The 21,988-nt window shown below is 40.6% G+C and overlaps 2 protein-coding genes across 4 annotated transcripts; one reads left to right on the top strand and one right to left on the bottom strand.

Moving 5' to 3' along the window:
* Positions 1-10,326, top strand: LOC140922085 (uncharacterized). 3 transcript variants are annotated; one of them, XM_073372106.1, is made up of 9 exons: positions 1-234; positions 1,487-1,758; positions 3,587-3,802; positions 4,169-4,348; positions 4,813-4,963; positions 6,241-6,449; positions 7,237-7,459; positions 7,702-7,982; positions 9,507-10,326. In XM_073372106.1, exons 2-9 carry the CDS (start codon positions 1,489-1,491, stop codon positions 9,648-9,650), a joined length of 1,674 nt encoding a protein of 557 aa, XP_073228207.1. In that variant the 5' UTR covers positions 1-234; positions 1,487-1,488; the 3' UTR covers positions 9,651-10,326. The 3 variants fall into 3 exon arrangements, with proteins under 3 accessions (XP_073228207.1, XP_073228209.1, XP_073228208.1); XM_073372107.1 differs by lacking the exon at positions 1-234 and adding an exon at positions 716-813; XM_073372108.1 differs by lacking the exon at positions 3,587-3,802.
* A 3,443-nt stretch (positions 10,327-13,769) lies between these two features.
* Positions 13,770-21,570, bottom strand: LOC140953792 (lactadherin-like). Its single transcript, XM_073403178.1, has 7 exons — positions 21,519-21,570; positions 20,125-20,459; positions 19,115-19,256; positions 17,520-17,863; positions 16,910-17,051; positions 14,503-14,679; positions 13,770-13,951 (listed from the first exon to the last, which is right to left on the bottom strand). Exons 1-7 carry the CDS (start codon positions 21,568-21,570, stop codon positions 13,770-13,772), a joined length of 1,374 nt encoding a protein of 457 aa, XP_073259279.1.
* Between the last annotated feature and the right edge of the window lie 418 nt (positions 21,571-21,988).

Here is a 21,988-nt window from a genome sequence, read left to right as displayed (position 1 = left end):
CTTCCAACTCGAAGACATTCGATTGTTGTTTCCAACAAAGACAGACATCGTTTCCTGTGATAAAATGACCATAAGTAACCAAAACAAGGCCTGAAATAGAGAGACATCTCGCAGAACGGTGAGAATACATCCGGCCATTCGCCTACCATTTTGAAACACGACAAATTCTTTCTTACAGGGGCAGAGAAGGGAAATTTTGCCTCGTTTCAAAATCGAGGCGTTGCGGAAGTCAAGGTACATTTTTTCATTGATTTTATGCGAATAACACAGCCCATCACACATAAATAACACAACAGGTTGTCTTCGTGCTGCCGTGTTAAGGAAACCAGTTCTATCGAAGAACTTTCGGTACGTTCTTCACTCTCAGGGCGTCACACTTAAAGACTGCGTGACAAGGCATTGTCACGGTACTGTGTTCTTCTAGGAGATCAAAACGGTTTTATTGACAAAATACTTAAAAAAAAAACATAGTAAAAAAAAGTCGGTTTACAGCTAGCTCGCTGTTTACATCTTATCAAAATTGTTTGGCCCTTTACGCTGTCAAACCCTGGACCGCATTGATCGTAGCCTCATAAATACTACAATTGTAGCTGTCTGAAAACAGGGTGGTAACGAAACTTGGATAAGACTACTAAACCCTCCGTGCTATTTGTAGCCTGCGAACCAGTCGTCTCTCATCGCTCCGTTGCAGCAGCATTTTCGGGTCCGTAGGGGAGATATTGCAATCCTGACGTTTTTTTCAGTCCTATTGGAATCCATTAAATTTACAGAAAGGTATTGATCAGAAAGTCCAACTTTTCCTGAACGAAGAAGGTTTGTATTATCAATACATAAATAATTAATTCCTTTTGACGCGTTTTCTTTTTCATTTGCAATTTGAGAACCACGAATTCACATCTTCAAACTGTAGGGTTGCCGTATTAAAGGTCGCCCGATGTAAGGTGATCGGTATTTTCCCGCCAGCGATTGGAATCCAAAATCCCAGTTCAACTGCCAAGGAAGCGAGAAGCCAGTATCTGGAATGCGGAATCTATAGCGTGGAATTCAGAATTCAAGCCCTGAATTCTGAATTCCACGCTATAGTGGTCACCTAAGACAGTCGGACTGTCTTAGGTTACCATTAATCACTGAATCGAAGTGTCCATAGTACAAAATGACGATTGTAACGGAACCTGAACCGGACTGGATTTGACGTCACAAGACAAGATGATGTATTAAACTCAGCTCAGTTTTACAACAAAATGGAGAGCGAGTTGGGATCATCTAAATAGCAAAGGCTAATCTACTGGATGAGCCCCTGGACAATAACCAACTAAGTGTGCAAATCCTTGCTTCCAAATTGAATAACACCTGATAATACTTGAAAAAGGCCACTGATAGAAGGCACAAACTAAAGATCTTTAAAACTGATTGCATTCAATTAAACTTGAACAACACAACCCAGCTACAGTGATTATACTTCTTAGACTCCTCTTAATGTTTTCAGTCATGTCAAGATTCCGAGGACGGCAAAGAAGACCCAGAGGTCAATCGAGCTGGTACGATAGCTCTATGTCTGCTTTAGCAGACCAAGAGGAACGAATAGAGATCCCTCCGGAAAAAGTGGGACTTGTTATTGGACGTCAGGGAAGGAGACTGAAGGAAATCAGAGAGGAATGTGGCGTTCAAATATTCATCAAAGATAATCTTGCTCACTTGCGGGGGACAGCAGAGCAGGTTCAAAGAGCTAAAAACATGATTGAAGAAGTCCTGAATACGGTGAGCACTATGAAAATAAAAATAAGAATTTCATGCATTAGTTGTACACGTGAAAGTGTATCGCAGTTTATAGTCACCACACTCGTTTAATCTTCGGACGTACACGCAAATTCAGAAGGGGGTGTTGGAACCCCTCCCCAGAGTTTTTGATATGTTGCAGTATTTCGAAACGATTTTTGCTTCAGTGGAAAGCCTTGATCTTCTCTACAAGATGAGGTATATTTTATGGGTGGTGGCGCTGCTGGAGGCCTGTGACGTCACCAACAAGGTCGCCTTCTTGGATTTTACAAAGAATTCGAAATCAGGTTAAAACCGCGATAAATGGTAATTTTGTATGCTTGATATGTAAAATAACTTATAAATAGCACTTTGCATCATTTCATCCACCAGCTGTACTTTTATTGTTGAGAGAAGTTGAAGAAACATGCATTTTCACTCGAAAATGGCTTGACCACCTGCTACTTAGGATGCCATATCTCGTAACCATAGTAACTGACCATCACTAACTTGTCTCAAAATGCGCGTGAGGGATGAACGAACAGCTGCTGAAAACGTCAGCTGTTGAAGTTTTATCGTTTAGGAAAAAACTCAAAAAAAAAAAAACTCAGCGCGAGGGGGGGGGCGGGGGGGTAGCAAAAACCTGTCTTGAGACAAATCAGCTAGTTGCAAGTTTTGTGAATACTGGCTTCTGATTGGATACAATTACGCGGGGTCACACCATACACGGGATCTTCGTCACTTGCTACAATACAGGTTTGTCTTGGGTAGGTAAAACGCGCAACATAATATAAAGATTTTGTTGCAAGAAGTAGAACTACTATCCGACTTTCTGCAACAACTTTTCGAAACCTGCAACACTGACCTGTTGTTTGCTGCAAAACAGGTTGATTCGTGGGTGGTGGAACATGCAACATCGCTAGTCAACTCGTTGCACGTTTTTGCTGCCTGTTTTACATGACAGCGAGAATAATAGATCCCTCATGAAGTACTAGGGCAGCTTAAAATTACACTGAAAATTAAAAAGATCTGTTTCAGCCCCAAAGTGTCAATTAGGCCCTCCAGGCCAAAGTCTGATTCAGCCCTTCCGGAGCCATTTGAGCACAATCTAGGCCAAAAAAAGCTCAATCAAAAGGCTATTCCAGTCCACGGTAGGGCCCATTTCAGCCCAGGGACCAAATCAGCCCTAGCTAATTGGACTGTATTTGCCCTAATTTAAGGGAGCCAAATTAGACTCATCAGATTAGGACTCACAGAAACGGCCCTATTTTTAGGGCTAAAACAGATCTTTCTGACTTACAGTGTATAAGACATGTATCCCGCGAACATACATGCCCTCTTTAAAAATATCGAAGGGAAGAGATTGACGAGTTAGTGTACAGAAAGGGTAGAAAAATATATCATCTTAGGTATTAAAAATGGCCTTAAATTGAAATGTTTCGAAAAGACGTGACTTAGGCTATCATTTTAATTTATTAAAAGTTCCATGAAAATGGAAAGAAGCGATTTATTTATATCAAGTTATTATGTTAAAGGGGTAACATGCATTTTTAGGTAACTGAGGTATACGAGGGGGGTACCGTTTCTGTCAAAAGGGGTTGGACCTCGGGGCCAAATCTCCCCGCATAAAACTTTGTTAATCAGCAATCCCACCCCGGAATCGACCTCGTTTTATTGCATTTTCTCACTGGAATGAAGATAAGGACTATTAGGAAAGGATGATACTTCTAAGCCACCGTCAGGGTATCTACCGTTTGCGTTCTTTTCGCAGTTCATCTTCATGAATTATTAGAATTATGAAAACACGTATTTTCTTTTATATTTCTGACAGAACAATCGAGAGGAAGGTACTAGCTTCAAAAAACTGGAGAACTTACTGATACCTCAACATGTGATTGGTAAAGTTCTTGGCAAAGGACGGGAAAGGTTGAGAACTATCGAAACTACAATCGGTGTTGAACTTAAAGTTATCAACGACACCTTCTACATCAAAAGAGCGACTAAAAAGAAAGAGAAACAAGCGGAACTTCAACTAAAAGAGGCGGCGGTACGTCTTAATTCTAAAGTGATTAAAAATACCGTAGAAAGGAAAACAAAAACTTGGAACTAGTAGAGTAGCTTCGTATCGCGTTTTACCACGCACGAATCAAACCTGTCACTGAAGAGAGGATAAGTGCCTTTATCCTCTCTTGAACATGTCTTGCACCAAATCGGGTCGTTGCAGGTTGCGAAAAGTTATCCAAGCCGTTTCGTCCCTCATCGTCGGTAAGGTATATAATAGTATAGATTTAAAATCATAGCTGACAAGCACTCGCAGAATTGTAACTTTGAGTACAAATCTATCTCAACAGTTGACCTTCAATTTCTAGTTAATTGTATGTAATGTCTTTATTTTTTTTTTTTGATCCATCAGAACCTCGCATTGAAACAGTTACAGAGGACCACGCGTTTCACGAAGTTTGTTTATGTAGACATGGCCCAGCTGACAGAGAATCATGAGTTTAAGCTGACCATTGCACCACCGCGCAGAACAAATGGCAGCTTGGGAGAAAATTCTTACAAACTTGAACTTCTGGATCATCCTTTGAAAGAGGTACCTTTTTTATTGTCATTAAATTTATTTAGTGTAATATTTGCACTGCAAGTTATGGGAGGGAACCGCGACTGCCCAGACATTCAAACGACAACAGGGGAGGAGGGAGGGGCGAAACTTTGAAGTCACCTCCACTGAACTCCGTTGAACTGGCCAAGACCCGGACAAAAACCGAGCAATTCTAAGCAAGGGCCGCGATGCATCATGCCACTAGCGCGCAGGCTCGACATGACAGAATTTAAGTAAGATTCTTATTTCCGTTACGGGCTTTATTATCGTGTATCAGAGAAAATAGTTTAGATAGCAGCCGAAACAGGAGCCAAAAACATTGTAGAGTTTTATCCCTTCGCTAATTCGTTACAGTTTGACGAAACATTTTGCACAACAAACCATTATTTTAGTTATTAATAGTTACACACCGAAAATTTTAAATATTATAGACCATGAATTTTATATTTGAACAGGAAACATATCTTGGATTTGCAAACGTGGACAGAATAAAGGAAAAAGTTGTTGAAGTTTTAAGGCAAATTCATGGAGAGAAGAGGGAAGAAGAAGTCATGGTTGACATGTGGTGTCATTTTGGTCACGCCTATATTACCAAGATTGATGAGGGTGAGAGTCTAGAACCTTTCTACAAAAATACATTTAAAAAACCGCATCTAGGAACCTGAGGCTTTAAAAACCTGAAATTTGCCATTTTAATTACCAAAAATATGATAACCTGTTAAGCCAAGCAAGGTCAAGCAAGATCAAGCAGGGTCTTATATGTGGGTTACAGTTAAATCATGATAAAGATCATTTTTAACCAAGGCCAGAGTTTGCCTCGACAAGGAGTTCGACAAGACTGCAAATTTACATTAGAAGAAAATAGTATTAGATATGCACATTCTGTAATAACCTCTGTTAGGCTAATCACGATAAAAACAGTTGTAAATAAATAAATAAATACAAATAAATAAAAACTGAGTTGGAGGTAGCACACCCATAAAGTAGTTCTTCGTGTACCTGATTTATGGTCAAATTGGATTTGGAAATGTTGGTTTTTGAGGAGAGGGGAAAACCGGAGTACTCGGAGAAAAATGTCTGGGAGCAAAGGAGAGAACCAACAACAAACTCAAACCACATATGGCGTCGACGCCGGGATTTGAACCCGGACCACGTTGGTGGGAGGCGAGCGCTCTCACCACTGCGCCATCCCTTTCTCCCAGTTGTGAATGTAACTGCAAACCCAAGTTTATTTATTTTTCTCATGATCAACAACTATATCTCCTTCGTAGAAAAGACAAACCTAATCAAGAGCCTACTTAGCTCAAATTGTCAATTACTACCCCAAAGGTTCATATGACCCGTGCCGAACGGACGCAGCATTAGGGCCATTTATACGAGGAAAAATAAGACGCGTTTTATTTTTCCTCGTATAAATGGCCCTATTGTTGGCCAATGGATGTTACATGTTACGTCCGTGTGCACACCCTGTTGCATGTTGTTGGGACCGGAGTACTTGCGCAAAGTTTGAAATCGGTCAAATTTTTGAGCCAGCAACTTGCAACCCGCGCATTTCTTTTGTTCCGTGATCGCTGTAGCGTAGCGCAACAATGTTGGATCCGTTTGCACAGCTTTTCCAATATTCTTGAGGCCTCGCACGCGTATTAGACGTAGTTTACATGGTCTCATGGGTTGCATCCTTCCCACGATGCACTGAAGGTCCCAGCATTGTTGGGAATTGTTGCATCCGTTTGCGCACCACTGCCAACACGGACGTAACAACTGCCAACATTGTTGGCCCAACAATGTTGGAGGTTGTCGCATCCGTTTGCACGTAGCTTTACAAACGGATTTTTACTGCGATGGTTGACGATGACTGAAACACTTTTTTGTTTCTTTTACAGACGAATTAGAGGAAACATTTACGCTGAAAGAAGTACAAGAAAAACTTGAGATTGAAACTAGCAGAACTTGGAAGTACCTTTTCATCGAGGTCGTTGAAGACGTGGAGGTTGAAGAAATTGAAAAGCATCTCCCATCTAAAGCTTCAAAAGAGGACATTAGACATGATTTCACCTTTTATACCCCTTCCTGTAGGGATGTTCGTGTTAAGGTATTGCATGGTTTCTAATATCTAGCAGACGTTTGATGGAAATAGGTTAGTGATACGGTGGCTCCATTTTATATATGTTAATACGTTTACCGTTGGTCATGTGATCTGGTCAATGGTGACAAGTTTATTATTGCAGGCCAAACATCAATCACCGCTTTATTTGAGTCCAGTGGTCTCCATTATAGAGCGTTTTCACTCACGTGGCCAGCATCCATGCTAATTTATTGGAACAGAAGAAAGCATTTACATGAGAAAAGAGTTAAACTCCCAGAGGATTTTCTGGGTACACCAACATGGCCGCCGTTTCATTGGTTTGGAACATCAATATGGCCGCCGTGACGTAATGTGAAAACGCTCTATTTGTAAGTGGTCAAGGAATCGTTGCGAGACACTTTTACTTCATTTAGGGCAAGGAAACAATGAGAAGGAGAGAGGGAAAAGTAAGAAATTCCCGCGCGCATCTTCCATGCGCTTCCCTCGTTGACTATAAATGAGGAAACAAAACTGGAAACGCCTGGGGAAAATTCAGCCCCATTTATATAGTTATTATCTGGCAAACAATGGTTTGGGGGTCTAGTACGGTCTCTTTCGAGTCTCTTAGTTTCGACCAGAGACGTTTAAGAATCTTCCTCTTAGAGTACCACATTTTTCATTCAGAAAAAATCTTATGCTCGTGAAACAACTGCTGATCTCACTGTCTTGCAGTGTCTCATTTACATTTTAACTTATATTTTCCGATTAGTCTACTAAATAATACGTTTTTTTCTTTGCTGTTTGTGTGAAAAAGGCTTGGCTTATGGAAACAGAAGGCGAAGCAGCATCCGCCATGGCATTTTCACGCGGGACACCCGTCACTGTAAAGAACATCCTAACGCGTGTGGTGTCTGATGAGCGAGGGGACACTTCTGACACGCCATGTTTTCACATCTGTTCTCGGTCTCAAAACCGATTGCACGTGGACATTTTGATTCCTTCTAAGGACCTCGATTGTCGTTTGTCCATTAAAACATGTAAGAGAGTCATTCGCGACTTTACAAACGAGAACGAAACTGGATCGAGATAACTTTCGCAAAGACTTATGGGACTGTTAGAAGCTTTGGACTGTTTCTAGGGACAGCGAGAAAAAGTAGACAATTCACCATTTTCACATAGACCATTTCAGCAGTATTTTCTATTTTTATTCATCTGGGTATTTAAATAGACACAATACCTATTTTCTTAAAATCGTTTTGCTGCTTTTTTTTTTGACAAGGGACTAAAAATGCCCCCAAAACGCCTCAAGACGAAGAAGAAGACAAAATCTTAGAAGACTACCTAATGGGAATGAAGATCGAGGATGGCCAATTAAGTCTGGGGCCAGCTTCAGAGCTCCAGGAAGGGTTTGACCTGTGTTACAAGCGTCGTAGTCTGCGAAAGACTTATCAGTATGAAATGGACGGGGAACAGTTTAGCTTGACTGTTTGTAAAGATCAAGCAACAAGTGTTTGCCCTTATGAGCCTGACGCTAGCAACATCGAAGAAATTCCCGCAAAGGTTAGCTACGTTTTGCATCTTAAGTAAATAAGCTTCATAATGGACTAGTCAACTCTCTCAAAATCAGCGGCGTAGCCAGAATTTTTGTAGAGGTACGCAAAACGTTTCCACATCTTCCCGCCTCCCCCTCCCCTCAACAACAACGTTTTCATGCTCTATACATTCAGCTTGCCGCTAGCCTGTGTACAGACGTCCCCCCTCCCTCAGAAAAAAATACACAGGCACACACAGGCTAGCTTGCCGCTATCTGCGCGCTCTTTCCCGCCTTTTTCTCTAAACTATATCGTCCCACCAATGAACCACGCGTCGCTTCTCTGGAAAGCGACCACGTCTGTTGTTTTAGAAAAAATATTTCACAGAAACAACCAAAGTCAAATGAGTTGAGGAAAATTGCGCTTTTTAAATCTATTTCCTATTTGAGATAATTGCATTTGTTATTTTATTTTATATCATGTAATTCTCTTACCCTCGAGACTTTTTCAGTTAAGCACGTGTGTACAATGCTTCCAGGAAGCTACGCCCCTGAAAATCAGGACTCCTTAAATAGAGCTTAGAGTGTCATCACTTGCACCAAAAGCCTTTTCAGACCAGATTAATCGAATTTCAAGCCTACAAGTTAAGTCCCGTTCAGCCGTGGTTCAATGAAACAGGGTTTACTTGAGTCAAATCAGCCTTATTTATTGTAAATTGCCAAACCTGACTCAAGCCAGGCTAAAAGATTGGATAAACTATAAGCTTAAAAACAGGCTTGACATCGACTGTATGAATATTAGCCGTACATCCCTAGCTAGTTAGTGGATCTTGGATGAATTTCCTTGGGCCGTCCTTGACTCACTGGACTCTCAGTTTAGAGAAAATGAAGGGGACGTGACAAAAGAAACACTGTCGGGACCATGGTTTTGGTGCTTTTCTCTCAAAAGATCTCTGTACATAAGGGTGAACCGACTGACCGTCATTATAAAGGTGACATGCCAAGAACTGAGACGACCAACTGCAACGACAATCCAGGGTAAAAAATAACAAAAGCGAAGAGCTATAACCTATGAGGACCACCAACAAAACTCATAGATGTCAGGACCTAAGTGTGCCGGAAAAATCGACCAAGACTGCCATATCAAATTCTGTTTGATGTTGAATTTATCAGTTTTTTTTAAATCATCGATCGATGATGGTGTTTTTGAAATGTTCAATTCAATTCGTCAATTCGTCAATTCGTTAGGGCATTCGAGTGTACTACAGGAATCACAGTTGAGATTAAAGAGTGAACCCTCTGTAAATCAGGGACTAAACTTAAGGCCAAAAAGTTGATCATGATGAATGTTCAACTATAGCGAACCTATTTCAAATCTCATTCCTTTGTTCTGTCATATATCTTTTTCTTTTTAAAATTCTCACCTTGGCTGCTTTTCTGCTTTAATCCCACTAATTCACAGCATTATTGTCCTGTATCTAATAAGATTATACGCTTAATTTGCTATGTTCGTTTTCTACCAAGCGTTTTGAAAACTTCGACTTTTTGTGTAGGCTGACATACACCTTCACTGTGAAGAGTGGGATCGCCTCCTCAATGAGGGAAACTGGGAACCAGAACAGATTGTCGACAAGCTACCCGCTTTCCTGAAGTTTTTGAGACAAGTCCAGAGCAGTGTAGCTGTTAGTCACGGCTGATATATTGACATTTGAGAATTAAAGATGGTGAACTAGTCGAACAAGTTGATGAATTTAGCACATATTCGAGGATGGTATGGCCACTGATATCAGACGCTTTTACAGCTAACACATATACGTATATTTAAGTGATATGCATTGTTGTCTACCAGGACACCTTAATGCACGCAGATTGCTCATTTTTGGAATCCGAGAAATAAATCTTGCGTGTTCCTTTCCTATTTTCACTCTCAAACAGTTCCCGTAAATCAATCGATCCAGTTTTGCCCCCACAAAGAGAGTTTTATAACCTTTTAAAAGATTGACTGAATGTGTTTCTTTTGTTTTTGATGTCGCAAGTTGTTAAAATAAGTTGGGCTACTTTGTATAACATAGAACGCCACAAATTTCCATTTCAGCCTAGATTCTTGTTTGTTCTTAGCCTTGCATTAGGTAATGGAATGATGTCTCATGATAAGCATTTGACACGTAAAGGCTAAATGTCATTCTTGACCAAAAGGCCAGTCCAGTTATCATAGCTATATATCAGCTGTATTGGTCTTGTTTTGTTAGTGCGACGGTACGTTACAGCATGAATAAGGAAGTATCCCTCACCCCATCCCCCGGTTCTGCCTAACACATACGTATCAAGAGAATTTGAGGTAGTGAGTAAAGAAATTAAACTGCTTGAAACATACGGCAAATCTTCTTTTATTTCTAACTCAGATTAGAAATACCCCCCTTATAAATCATAACTCTTTGTATCTATATTAATCTTCTGTGATACAGACATAGCAGTTTCCCAAGGGCCTTACTACCATACCAAACCAATATCACATCTACGGCTTTGTTCTACTTTAAATAATGTTTTGCCAAGCTTTGCCCCTTTATTGTGTTCATCCTTATTTTGTTGCGGCAATTTCCAAAATCACACCTTTCCTAATTTTAACTGAAATCCCACAGCATCCTTTTTCATGGCGCCCATAGGACCTCGTTCTACAGAAAATGATAAGAAGTTTAATTTAGTAGTGTGTTGTTAGCATAAACTTCTTTAAACTCCCCCTCCCACCCCCTTCATAATATAATTCTTAAGGATTTCTGGACGAATATAAAATTATGGCAAAATGCCTACCCACTAACCCCTCCCCTAGCTCCATATTTTACCGCATGTCAGAATTGGAAGTCATTTGTCAACGTTGGTTTTGGGAAGACTCTTGTGGGATCAAGATCCTTATTCCACCTGCTCATCGGAATATTACTTTGATACATAACTTATGCTATGCATGACTAGGAAATCTTCCAAGGTTTGTCAATATGGGAGCTACTTGTGACACGGGTGAGAAATCCTTGCTACTTAACCAACATTTTTATAATAATACGGCAATTTTCGCCCGCTCACTGGTTGAGAGCAGTGATCGATAAGTGTAAAAGCGATGGAAATGACGAGATGATGGCGCAATTTATTTTTTCTTCCTCTCGGGCCCGCTTTTTTTCAAAAAACTTCAACGGAAATGGACCTCAATGAAAAGTGTCAATGTTATTATGAAAAAAAAAATGATAAACATGGTCCGTTGTATATAAACGTATTGACAATATAGAAATGACGCCAAAATGTTCAAAATTTGCGGTGAAACCACTTGCTTGCAGCTCGTGGTTGCGCACTTGCCTAATCCCTGTACGGCTATTTCCTAGGCCTTCTCGGTCAATACATTTCGGTGACATATCCGAGGAGAACGCGCGGGAAACGGCTTTACTTCTTCGCTTGCACCACGTGACCCGAAAAGCATTGACCGCGCGGAATATTAATGAGGCCCCAGGGACTAGGAAAGTTTTGAACATTTTGACATCATTTCTATGGTCGATAAGAGCAGAGTTCGAAGAGGGGATAACAGTATAGGCCATGGACAATTGTCGTAGAGTTGTCAAATGACCTGCACAATCACTCCCTTAAAATTAAACGCTGGTACTTCCCGTTTAAAATTTACAGTCAGTTTAATTCCCCACCCTTTCTGGAAAGTTCAGTATATTAAAAATGTCAGGTATGGGGATAAATTCCAGTTTTCAATTAATTTTTTTTTCTTCCTTCTTTAGTCCTCTCGAATCCAGGTGTTCCAAACTTTTAGTTTACACACGACCTTCTATTCATTGCCTCGTAAAAATTACGCGACAGTGGAAATCCACCCTAAAAGATAGACGCAGAAGGACTTCACTAATGTCAGACCTTGTAGACTTACGAAATCTAGCTCAAATAATCATAAACCAACAAATTGCACATGATTACGATTATTTTTACTTCTAGACATAATTTTGGAGTTTTTTGCTTAATTACACTGGAATAATATACTGCCTCGATAATTAACGTTCGTTAGCAATAAACGTCCACTTACCTCATCACTCTTGCTTATAGACAAACATATTCCCATAACTGCTTTTTCCCGTGGCATGGCCTGTTTGAGCCTTACTGAAAACGCACAATTTGGAAGTACCATACTTGTTGTAATTCGTCTCGGCGTTGTCTCCATACAAGCAATTCTTATCGTCCACTCCAAATATCTTGTAGCCGAGGGATTCAGCTTTCCCTTTGCAGAAGTCATAACTTGCGTCTGGATTAGACCCGCTTTTAATGTCGCCAAAAGAATCTGGTAATGCATTTGTAGGGGATTTATTGCTGTAGCAGTCAATCTTTTCCCACACACCTTGGAGAGAAAGGACAAAGACTTTCAACTACTTGTCAATTTACCCGCCCGAAAAACCTTAAATCAGTGGATCAGTGGCAGGAACAAATCCCAGGTCACAAGTCACAGGTCACGAGTCAAGTTAGTGTACAGATCACCGTGCTACGGTAAATAAACAACACTAAGGTTGTCTTCAAGCCCTAATCACAATCCAAAACAGAATTTTGCCTTAACGGAAAACTGCTTATCTCAGTTATTTATCAATAGAGCATTGACTTGCGCTTTGTAACCTGTGACCTTTGTTTTCTTAAAAGCGTCTTCTTAAAGTCTTTTCGACCGTCAATGAGTGCGCAAAGACAAATTTGATCTAATGTTTGATAGCAGAATGTACATTTCGCAGGTTGAGTATTTTAAACCTGATACTGAAAGAAGATTTTTATCGTAAACTAAATGACGGTTTACTGTACATTATTGTCTCTCACTGTAGGTTACAACTCGACTTTAACTCCTGAGGAAGAACAGCAAGGCAACAAAAGTTGCAAGTGATAAAGTCACATTGACTTTGCCTAGTCCCTAGGCCTCATTATTTCGAGCGGCCAATGCATTTCGCGTCACGTGGTCCGAGCGCAGTGAATTGACCGAGAGGGCCTGGAAAAAAGCTTTAGAGGGACTAGGCAAATATTGACTATAAACGATAAAAAAACTGAGCTATCATTTAGAGCATTGTATTTTGTAAGGAACAAAGATAATTGGATTTTATAGATGACTTAAATTTACCTTTGTCGTTCTTTTTGTAAACGGACATTGATTCTGATGCAAAGTAGCCCATACTTTTTCCTCCTTTGTTTGTATAACACTGCCCTGAATTGCCGTACTTGTTGAAAGTGTCTGCCGCATTTTGGCCAGTCCAGCATTGCTTATCGTCCAGACCGAACACAGTGATTCCTTCCGCATCGGCCTTTTTTCTGCATACATTTAATTTTTTAGAAACTGTGCGTTTGCCGTTTACACCTCTTAAGATATCAGCCAAGGCTCGCCCTGTGTTCTGATAGCATCCCACGGCTTTCCAAGTTTCTAATAGACAATAAAAGATGAATTATCTTGATATCCTATGGTTCGATTTAGCGCTTGTAGGGGTGGGGGGCTTATTTCATTATTAATAGAGGGCACTTATTATTAAAGAAAAAGACATCACATCATCACTGAAACCGAATTGGGGTGCTTATCAACAGAAACACATTCAAGGAGGGGGAGATGGGTGTTTATATTGGAAGCAGGCCGGGCGCTGAATGGAATCATTACAGCACTCAACAAAGTGTCTTTTGGTGCCACAAATTATTCTTAAACACTTTCCTTTAAGGAACGATCTAGCTAACAGCACTTTTCCACTCTTTGACCCTTAAGAACAAATGCAATGCCGGTCTGAAAAAAGTTTACAATGCAATTGGAAGCAGTCTGAGATTGACTAACTAGGACACGCTTGGGTATTGCATTCTCTGGTAGAAAAAGCAGATCCCAAACGACTGCAGTCATCGCCACCGTGTTGTGGCGGGGGATCGGTACAAGTCCTTGTTCTCTTCTGCTCGCCCCCACCACATGTCTTAGAACACTGGCTGTACGGTCCCCAAGCTGAATAACCACCATTAACTGAAACGAGAGATACTTTAGTTGGCTATGAATAGTCGGGGCTTACTGAACTCGTAATGGGGCGGGGAGAGTTCCGGGGAAAGAGTTAGGGCTCATGGTTTGGTGGGTTCCTAGTTTTGAACAAGATATAGTTATACTACTTAGTGGCCTCTCGAGACGAATCAGACTGGTCATAAAACAAGAGCTCTTTCATAAACAGAGTAGCGAAATGCACGTTATTTGTCTTACTAGAAGCCTGGGGTTTGAAGCCCTGGCGGCACCCACCCATACTTCCCTTAAGTGTTCGCCCTGGACTGACCTGCCAGATAAAAAAAAAACAGGGCTCTCCAAAGAAAGCTGGGAATTCTTAATAGGTCTAAATAGTACTAATTCGTGTGTTCCCTTTCTCCGTAAACCCATTTATTTGATATTCTTTCCCTGCTGAGGTGAGGCATTATAAATAGTTAAATTTGTCGGACACACCCTATTTTGATTTTGTTGGCCCTGTTCCTTTGCTACCGAGGTTCTGCTAGACATATATTTCTCTGCGGTAAACAAATAATTTATCTTACTTGGGCATGGGTCAATGTTGCATTTTCTTGTAGAAAACGAGGCTCCAAGAGTGCTACAGTCTTTTCCGCCATAAGCCGGAGGGGGATTGGTGCAAGTCCTTGTTCTCTTTTGCTCGCCTCCGCCACATGTTTTTGAACACTGGCTGTATGGTCCCCAATCTGAGTAACCACCGTTTACTGTAATGAAAAGATTATAACAATAATGATAAAAATTATCATCTGACTGCAAGACTGAGGACACCATATTCCTATGGTTTGGCCTTCCTTTTTAAGGCGAGTTTAGCAGCCACGTTTCCATGTTACATAATAGTTTTGAAGCTTGGGTTAAATTTGAAGGATGCCTTACATTCTAACAATTTCCCAGTTTCATTGCAGAGTTTAGGTGATACAGTATGATTCTTTTGTTCGCGATGAAAGCAAAAAACACTCATTTTCCTTTATGACCCAACATCTCAAACTAAAGTTGATAGAGGGTATAGTTATGAAGACTTGTTATGGAAGGCAGCAAAGGAAAACAAATTTAGGTGCTGTGCACACTTTATGTCTTTAGCTCCTTGACGGTGTACAATATTTTTTTTTACAAACATTAACCACAAAGGACTGCAAAGGGCCGCAAACGAATATGCCAAAGAACGTAGCCATAGACAGCTGTTTCGCCTCAAAGAGGGCGTAACAGCTGTCTATGGTCACAATCCCGCTCTGTTTTGAGTTCTTTCGGTGTCGTGTTGATATCTTGCAGAGTTAATTTTCACGTAGTACGATCAACATTGCAGTGTTCTGCTTGCAGAATTTAATATGTCTATTTTGTTTTTGTTATTTTCCAATTGTAACGGAATAAATTAAGGCGATTTTTTTCTTAGCCTGCGTAGCTGGCGGGATTAGCCGGGTGAGTGTTATTGCTTTATTTGGGCGGCAGAGGCGCGTGATGATTGGTGGCAAGTCAAATTTATTGGAACAACATTTACACACAAAAAAAGAGTAGACCCTCCCCAGGATTTGTTTGAACAACAACAACAACAACAACAACAACAACCTAGCCTCTGTTTTATTGGTTTGTAAGACCAATATGGCCTCCGTGACGTCATGCGAAAGAAATCGGCTATCCTATTCCTTCACCTATCCCGCATTTTAATACATGGGCTTGTACAATGAGAGGTACTCAACACGGGAGGGAGGATTCTTATAGAGGTCACTGTATTTTGTCAACCACCGCTCAAGCTTGTTCCCTTGTTCATAAAAATTCGCATAAAGGGTTTATGCATTCCTAATTCCTTAATTGTCACTTGCTAAGGGGGACATTGGGGTTTACGGTATTGCGGTATTGAGTTTTCTCTCTAGCAATATGTCGGTAATTTTAATTTTACTGTGTAGTATTGCGGTATCATGTAGCCCTGTGGTATGCCGTTTTTCATCCTTTTGTCTGACGGTATTCAGTGAAAGAAGATCCTTCACGATCTTGATTGCGGTACCGTTCATTCTTTGTTTATTATTTCAAACTTATTTACCTGGGCAATTGTTGTTGCTGCACTGCTGAGTATCTTTGTTTGGACCCAGGCCTGAGCAGTCCGCCCCGCCGGGACCTGGGGGAGGATTAGTGCAGGTGCGCGTTCGCGAATGTTCACCAATTCCACAACTTGAAGTACATTGGGTCCAAGCACTCCATTGCGAGTAACCTCCATTAGCTTAAGAAAATAAAATAAGTAGTGAACTTAATGTTGTACTTCCAGCAGTGAGAACTGGATTTAGGAAAAAATCAGTTATGTATAGGGGAGCAAGGGCCTACAATGGGCTTCCGGACTCAGCAAAGCAGTGTAAGTCTTTGCCAAAATTTAAAGAGATGCTGAGGTCTGTTATTTTGTAATTTTGCTGTGTAGTACATTTTCCAAGTATCTGCCTTTTCACATAGGTGATATTCTCATGTATTTAATTTTAGTTTATCAGAACCCATGTTGATATCAGCCCTGCTGAAGGGACACATCCTGCATAAATATAGGTAATAAATTATAAAAGTAACTAACTAAATAAATGTTTTTTATTATTGTTATTCAACTGGTTATCTATTAAATCATCCTGTGAGTTAGCATGCAGCAATTCCGGTTCCATATGGCTAAGTCAATTCTCGTTTTGAGACTAGTTAATTATTGGTCCAAAATTTCCTCGTGTTTTTTTTTTTTTTGGGGAGGGGGGGGGGCTATTAGAAACCGATTGATAGCTAACATAAAGCGCTTAGTATCAAACGCTACCTTCTTGATTCTACTTTAGTTGGCGATTGAAGTCTGGGGAGAGTGCAGATGTCCGTTGGGGACAATGATTGGGGCAGTATATATGAACATCGGTACGTTCAATGCTCGATCGAAAATAGAGGTCTCATAATCTCTTAAGAGTAAACAATCAACCAATATCTTACTTGTTTTGCAGCCGTAAAACTCTAACCGCAGTGCTTCATAAAGATAATAGGACTCAGGGATGACCCTTATATATCTTGCGTTGATAGGCGGGTTCAGTACATGACTGACAACGTTCATTCGATCCACATTTCCATCAAAGGTCTTAAAAAGAAAGTTAATGGTTGTTAGGGAGTGTATCTTAGTATACTATGTACGCTATTCGACCTAACTCAAAACCTGGTTCGCTTAGCTATTTCACTTTTTCAATATTCAAGGGTGAGCAAATTTAGTTGCAGCATGAAGCTAATTTTTAAGTTATATCAAGTACATGTGTGCGATGCCGACGCATATGCGCTTTGAACAATGAAACACGATGTCGGCCAAAATGTGAATGAATGACGACATGTGAAAAAATAACGCAAAATATTCAGCAAGAATTGACCTCGGGAAATTTAAGACACTTTCGTAACATGACACTTAGACTAACATGAGCTTTTACTTGCAGTGTGGAAACCTCCTTTTAAATAGGCGAGATTTATTTACTGGGCCCAGGCTTCTCGTGCGTTAAGTTTAGGTTGCGTTCTCCTATCGTCGAACGCAATTACATGTTACCTCAAAACCAGTCAGTACCTTGGTATGCCCGTTTTGCTGATATGGCTTGAAACTATACCCGTTGTCACTATATTGCAGGGTATAGCTCTTAACCCAGTGATCGGCATTGTAATAACCTTGAGTTGATATACCAGTGATTTGTGTCACAGATCCGAAGTTCACCTGAAGCCATTGCTGGTGGTCTTGATATAAGGGTATCCAGGCCCCAACTCGCCCAGCTTCACCCTGGTAATGAAGTCTGGCATTCTCAGGACCATATACTATTGACAGTTTGGAGGAAGCCGTTATCGCCGAATTCGGGATGTGGCCACTTTCCATCCCCAGCGGATGCCTGCAAGTTGGTAGCTCTGGGATGGGAAAACCTACAACAGGACAGCGGTTACATGAATAGCAACTAGATAACAAAAAGATATACAGTCAAACCTCTACTGTAAGCGAACCGGTATTTAACTGCATCCTCTATTAAACGGTCGCGGTCACCTTTTCCTTACGAGTTCTTTTCTATTTTCTCGCAAAACAGGTCATTTTGACAAGACGAGCTCAATCTTTCAGGGGATAGATATTTCGTTCTTTCACCATATTCATGTTCTTGAATGTTCTTAGGTTTGTCAAACCTGTTTTAAATGGCCCGAGAACTTTTCCCCAATAGCCTCCCACGCAAACATTCGTAGGGGTTGGTCACGCTTTCCTACCCCATGTGGGGGAGGAATGATTGCGCGACGAACCCGTAAGAACGTCTGCGTAGGAGGCTATTTCCCCAATGGTGACAGCTTAATACAGGTTTGACTGTAAGCCTTGATCAGGATGGTACACAACTTTGAAGTTATGCTGGGGTCAATTTAGTAAAAGGTTTAAAGTGTATTTTACAATTGTAGCTATTGTTTTAGAGTCTTAAAACAACAGCTACACTTGTAAATTACACTATGTAAAAGTTTTATTAAATTGACCCCTGGTTAAGGTGAAAACCCGGACTTACCATTTCATTTTCTGAACTTAATGTCCATTCGAGCGTCTCTTATAGTACTGTGGCAACCAGCTAAGTGTATTCTTGGTTCAGTTAAAACTTAACAGACATATCCAGGTTTTGATAGAAAGTACAATCTTGGGCCCCGTTCCTGAAAGGCCGATTTGCGCTAACCAAGTATTTGCCTTCCTGTGCATGCTTAGAGAAATATTTTGTGTTATCATAACTGTATCTCAGGGCGAGAACTTATCAGTATTTTGTTAGCTTGAGTTACAAGTTCATAGACAAGAAAACCGTGCTTAAAATTTTTTTGGCTTCATCTTGGGTTAAACTTACTGGTCCCTGGTCCCTTGATGTCGCACATTACTTTGAAAGCTCGTGCATGACTTAGGGCGCATACCTGGGTTCGACTATTGTTCATGTCAAGTTACACGATCCAAAGTTCTATCAATTTTATTCCAACCACTTACTGAAAAATAGAACTTCCCATCTGTGTTTACACCTGGGCTACAGGTGCCCAGATGGGTTCCCTGTGCACTGAGGAAGTGACTTTCGAACGGCGTGCACGCAACTAACGCATAAATAAGGAGGAGAGTAGGAGTTATCTTCAGTGATATACTTCACTGACTGACACCCGGTACCTACGTACCTGTTTTGCAGCCGTAGAATTCAGCCCTAAGCGACACCCAGGTGTGATATGCAGTAGGAAGGATTCGAATGTAGCGGCAAATGATAGGATTCATCAACTCATGAGTGACAATTCCATTTCGGTCCGAGTTGCCGGAAAAGACCTTCAATTGCAAAACAAAAAGGTTATAAAACACTTGTTTTAGGTTCAACGACTTTTTGATATACAACTATACTTCATAGTTATTAATTTGCTTGACTATCCCTCTCCACAGAATAAGGATTTCCCATTCACTTTAAACGACCACTTTTTGTGGCGACGGTTTTAAATTTTCCCTTTTTTTCGATGCACAGTTAGATAAGCGTGTTCGCATGTATACACTTCACTAATAACAATACGTGGGCAAATTTTAGTACAACATGGAACTATGCATATCCTAACTTAGAAAATACGTGTGGCGAGAAATTTTTGCAGGTTCTAATTTTTGCGATTTTTGCGGTTTTTCCAGCGATCCGCAAAAATAAGTTCCCGCGAATAAAGATTGTCGAACATACTTTTCCCGCAAAAATTAACTCCAGATTAAAAATACAGTACTACGAAATCGTGTCTGTTCAATCACAACTTGTCTCTTTCATTCAGAAACAACGAAATACTGGTTTATTGCTTGAAAATATGTATTTCTATTGCACGTATAGCACTCAATAAATACGAAAATATAATCAATGCTGGGTACTGGGCAGTTTCTGAAAATCGCAAAAATTAATTCCAAGCAAAACCAGTCTGTCCTAATCCGAAATATAAGTTCCCGCAAAACACAAAAAATTGCCAATCCGCAAAAATAAACCCCAGCAAAAACTTTGTGCCACACGGTGGATGTGTACGGACCTCTTCTTGAAATAAAAAGAAAAAAAAAAGACCTCTTTGGTTCGATTCTCTCATGCGCCCACCGCTCGAGAGCGACCACTAGATCTTCTCAGCATTGGTGGTCACCGATGGAAGGTTCGATTATTTTTATATTTATGCTAAAGCACCTTTGGATAAGAGGCTCCTTCCGTGTAGTCTTTAAAGAATATCCCATCGTAGGAATAAGACACACGATATCGTGTCACCCACTCGTAGGCATATTTTCTTCCTTGGGTTGCAATCCTCGTCACTTTAGTCCAACTTCCAAAGTCAACTTGAAACCAGCTGTTTTTTAGATAATGAGCACCTCCAGACGACCAAGCAGCGGGTGGTGTCGCATAATTTAATCTTCCTCTGTTAGGACTATGGGCAGCAGCTGCCTCACTGGAAGCAGTTAATGCGGAGTCCGGAATGCCACCGTTCTGCATTCCAAGCGGTTGATCACAAGCCGTTTCAGAAAAACCTTTTAAAAGAAATCAGGGCGATTATAGTGGACATTCTTTCAGGCTTTAAAGGAGCTGTGTCACGAAATTCAGCCAAATTAGGATGTTTTAAAATGCCCGTTAAATTAAGAGAAACATAAAAATAACCGCTTAAAACTTTAAAGGAAGGTTAAAATAACATAACAAAAACAACTGATACCACGGATGGGCAAAACTGAAGAAGATTGAAACGGATTGAAATTAAGGTTTTTGAAAACTGTTCAGCCTAACAGTTTTTCAGAGTTGGTCCCTACTGCTTGCAACTTCAAAAATAATGCTCAGGAGACATATTTGTTTGCCACAGATCTCTGATTTTGTCATTTACATGTAATTTCCTTGCTTACGTTAAGTTCCATACCGATTGAGGGCGAGTAATTGGCAAAATTAAACAAAACGAACTGGACTGCCGTAACACAGCTTTTTTAATCATACAAGAGATAGAAGGAGTAAGCGATATCAGCTAGCTGTTTCGCATTTCCTCGTCGAACACCTGCATGACTCAGGCTTTCATTTAATTGAAATTTCCTTCGTTGTCGTAGTCTTCCTTAGTCGCACTTATCTATCGCATGAGGGCGTGGAACGAACCCCGTTCTCAGGGTTCTTTCCCACTCTTTCCAACGCTGGGAACGACGTTGGTCTGGAATAGGCTCATTCTCATCAAAGAGGGGCGGATAGCTTCGGATCCGCTCGCGCGCAAGGTATCTCGACCGTCCTGGATTTGTTTGAAAAAATTTCTACCAGCCTTTTACGTTTATAATACGCTCATAAGTTCGCGATGTTTGTTTGACAGCGTATCACAAAAAAGAACATGCTAAAAATTACTCGGCAAGACATTTCTTTTGGCACGGTTTTCTAAATCTTGTAAATCCTAAATAACTACCATGAACCTTGGTCCATTATACTATGTGATTAGAAAACGCTGAATTTCAAATGGCTGAAAATGCAATCTACTCGACTCATTAAAACTGATGAACGTACTTCTTGAATTATCCCGAAGAACATTTAAAGAAATATGCAATACTCTCATGAAAGAAACTTACCAAATCTTAATGACACTTGTAGAAGAAATATAATCGCCACAGTAGTCTTCATACTGACTCCAGAACAACTCTGAACCTTGGTGCTTGATGTGAAGTACTACGGCTCGTAAGATACCGCTTTTTATGGTGACTGCCCAAGGATGTTTTAAATCATTATATTTTCCTGTCTCGAGTTGCTAAGGTATTACTGAATGCACAAAAAATATTTGTTGCAGGCAGAAGAAAGGAAACACCTTCTGAAAATAATTCTTTTTTCTTTTTTTGGGTGGAACACGACTGCCTCTAAGACGTTGCAATTCGTTGTTCTTTTTGTTATTATAAAATTTTGACCATGGAATTTATGGTTTGGGGGTTCCTGTTGTATTGATCGTACGACCGCATTGAGGACGGGGGAGGAAGGGAGGGGGCAATGTTGCCACTATGATAAACCCAATTAGAGCGGAAGTCGAAAAAGGTCACGAACTTAGCCG

Source organism: Porites lutea, chromosome 12, assembly GCF_958299795.1.
Source record: "Porites lutea chromosome 12, jaPorLute2.1, whole genome shotgun sequence".
Classification (NCBI taxonomy): Eukaryota; Metazoa; Cnidaria; class Anthozoa; order Scleractinia; family Poritidae; genus Porites; species Porites lutea.
This window is presented reverse-complemented; position numbering and strand designations above follow the sequence as displayed.

Excerpts from the sequence above, each read along its gene's own strand:
- LOC140953792 (XM_073403178.1), bottom strand. The coding sequence starts at position 21,570 with ATGAAGACTACTGTGGCGATTATATTTCTTCTACAAGTGTCATTAAGA. Across the intron at positions 19,257-20,124 it reads AAGGAGCCTCTTATCCAAAG|GTCTTTTCCGGCAACTCGGA; the intron begins GTGCTTTAGCAT and ends TTGCAATTGAAG. Across the intron at positions 17,052-17,519 it reads AGCAAAACGGGCATACCAAG|ACCTTTGATGGAAATGTGGA; the intron begins GTACTGACTGGT and ends TTTCTTTTTAAG.
- LOC140922085 (XM_073372106.1), top strand. The coding sequence starts at position 1,489 with ATGTCAAGATTCCGAGGACGGCAAAGAAGACCCAGAGGTCAATCGAGC. Across the intron at positions 6,450-7,236 it reads GTAGGGATGTTCGTGTTAAG|GCTTGGCTTATGGAAACAGA; the intron begins GTATTGCATGGT and ends TGTGTGAAAAAG. Across the intron at positions 7,983-9,506 it reads TCGAAGAAATTCCCGCAAAG|GCTGACATACACCTTCACTG; the intron begins GTTAGCTACGTT and ends CTTTTTGTGTAG.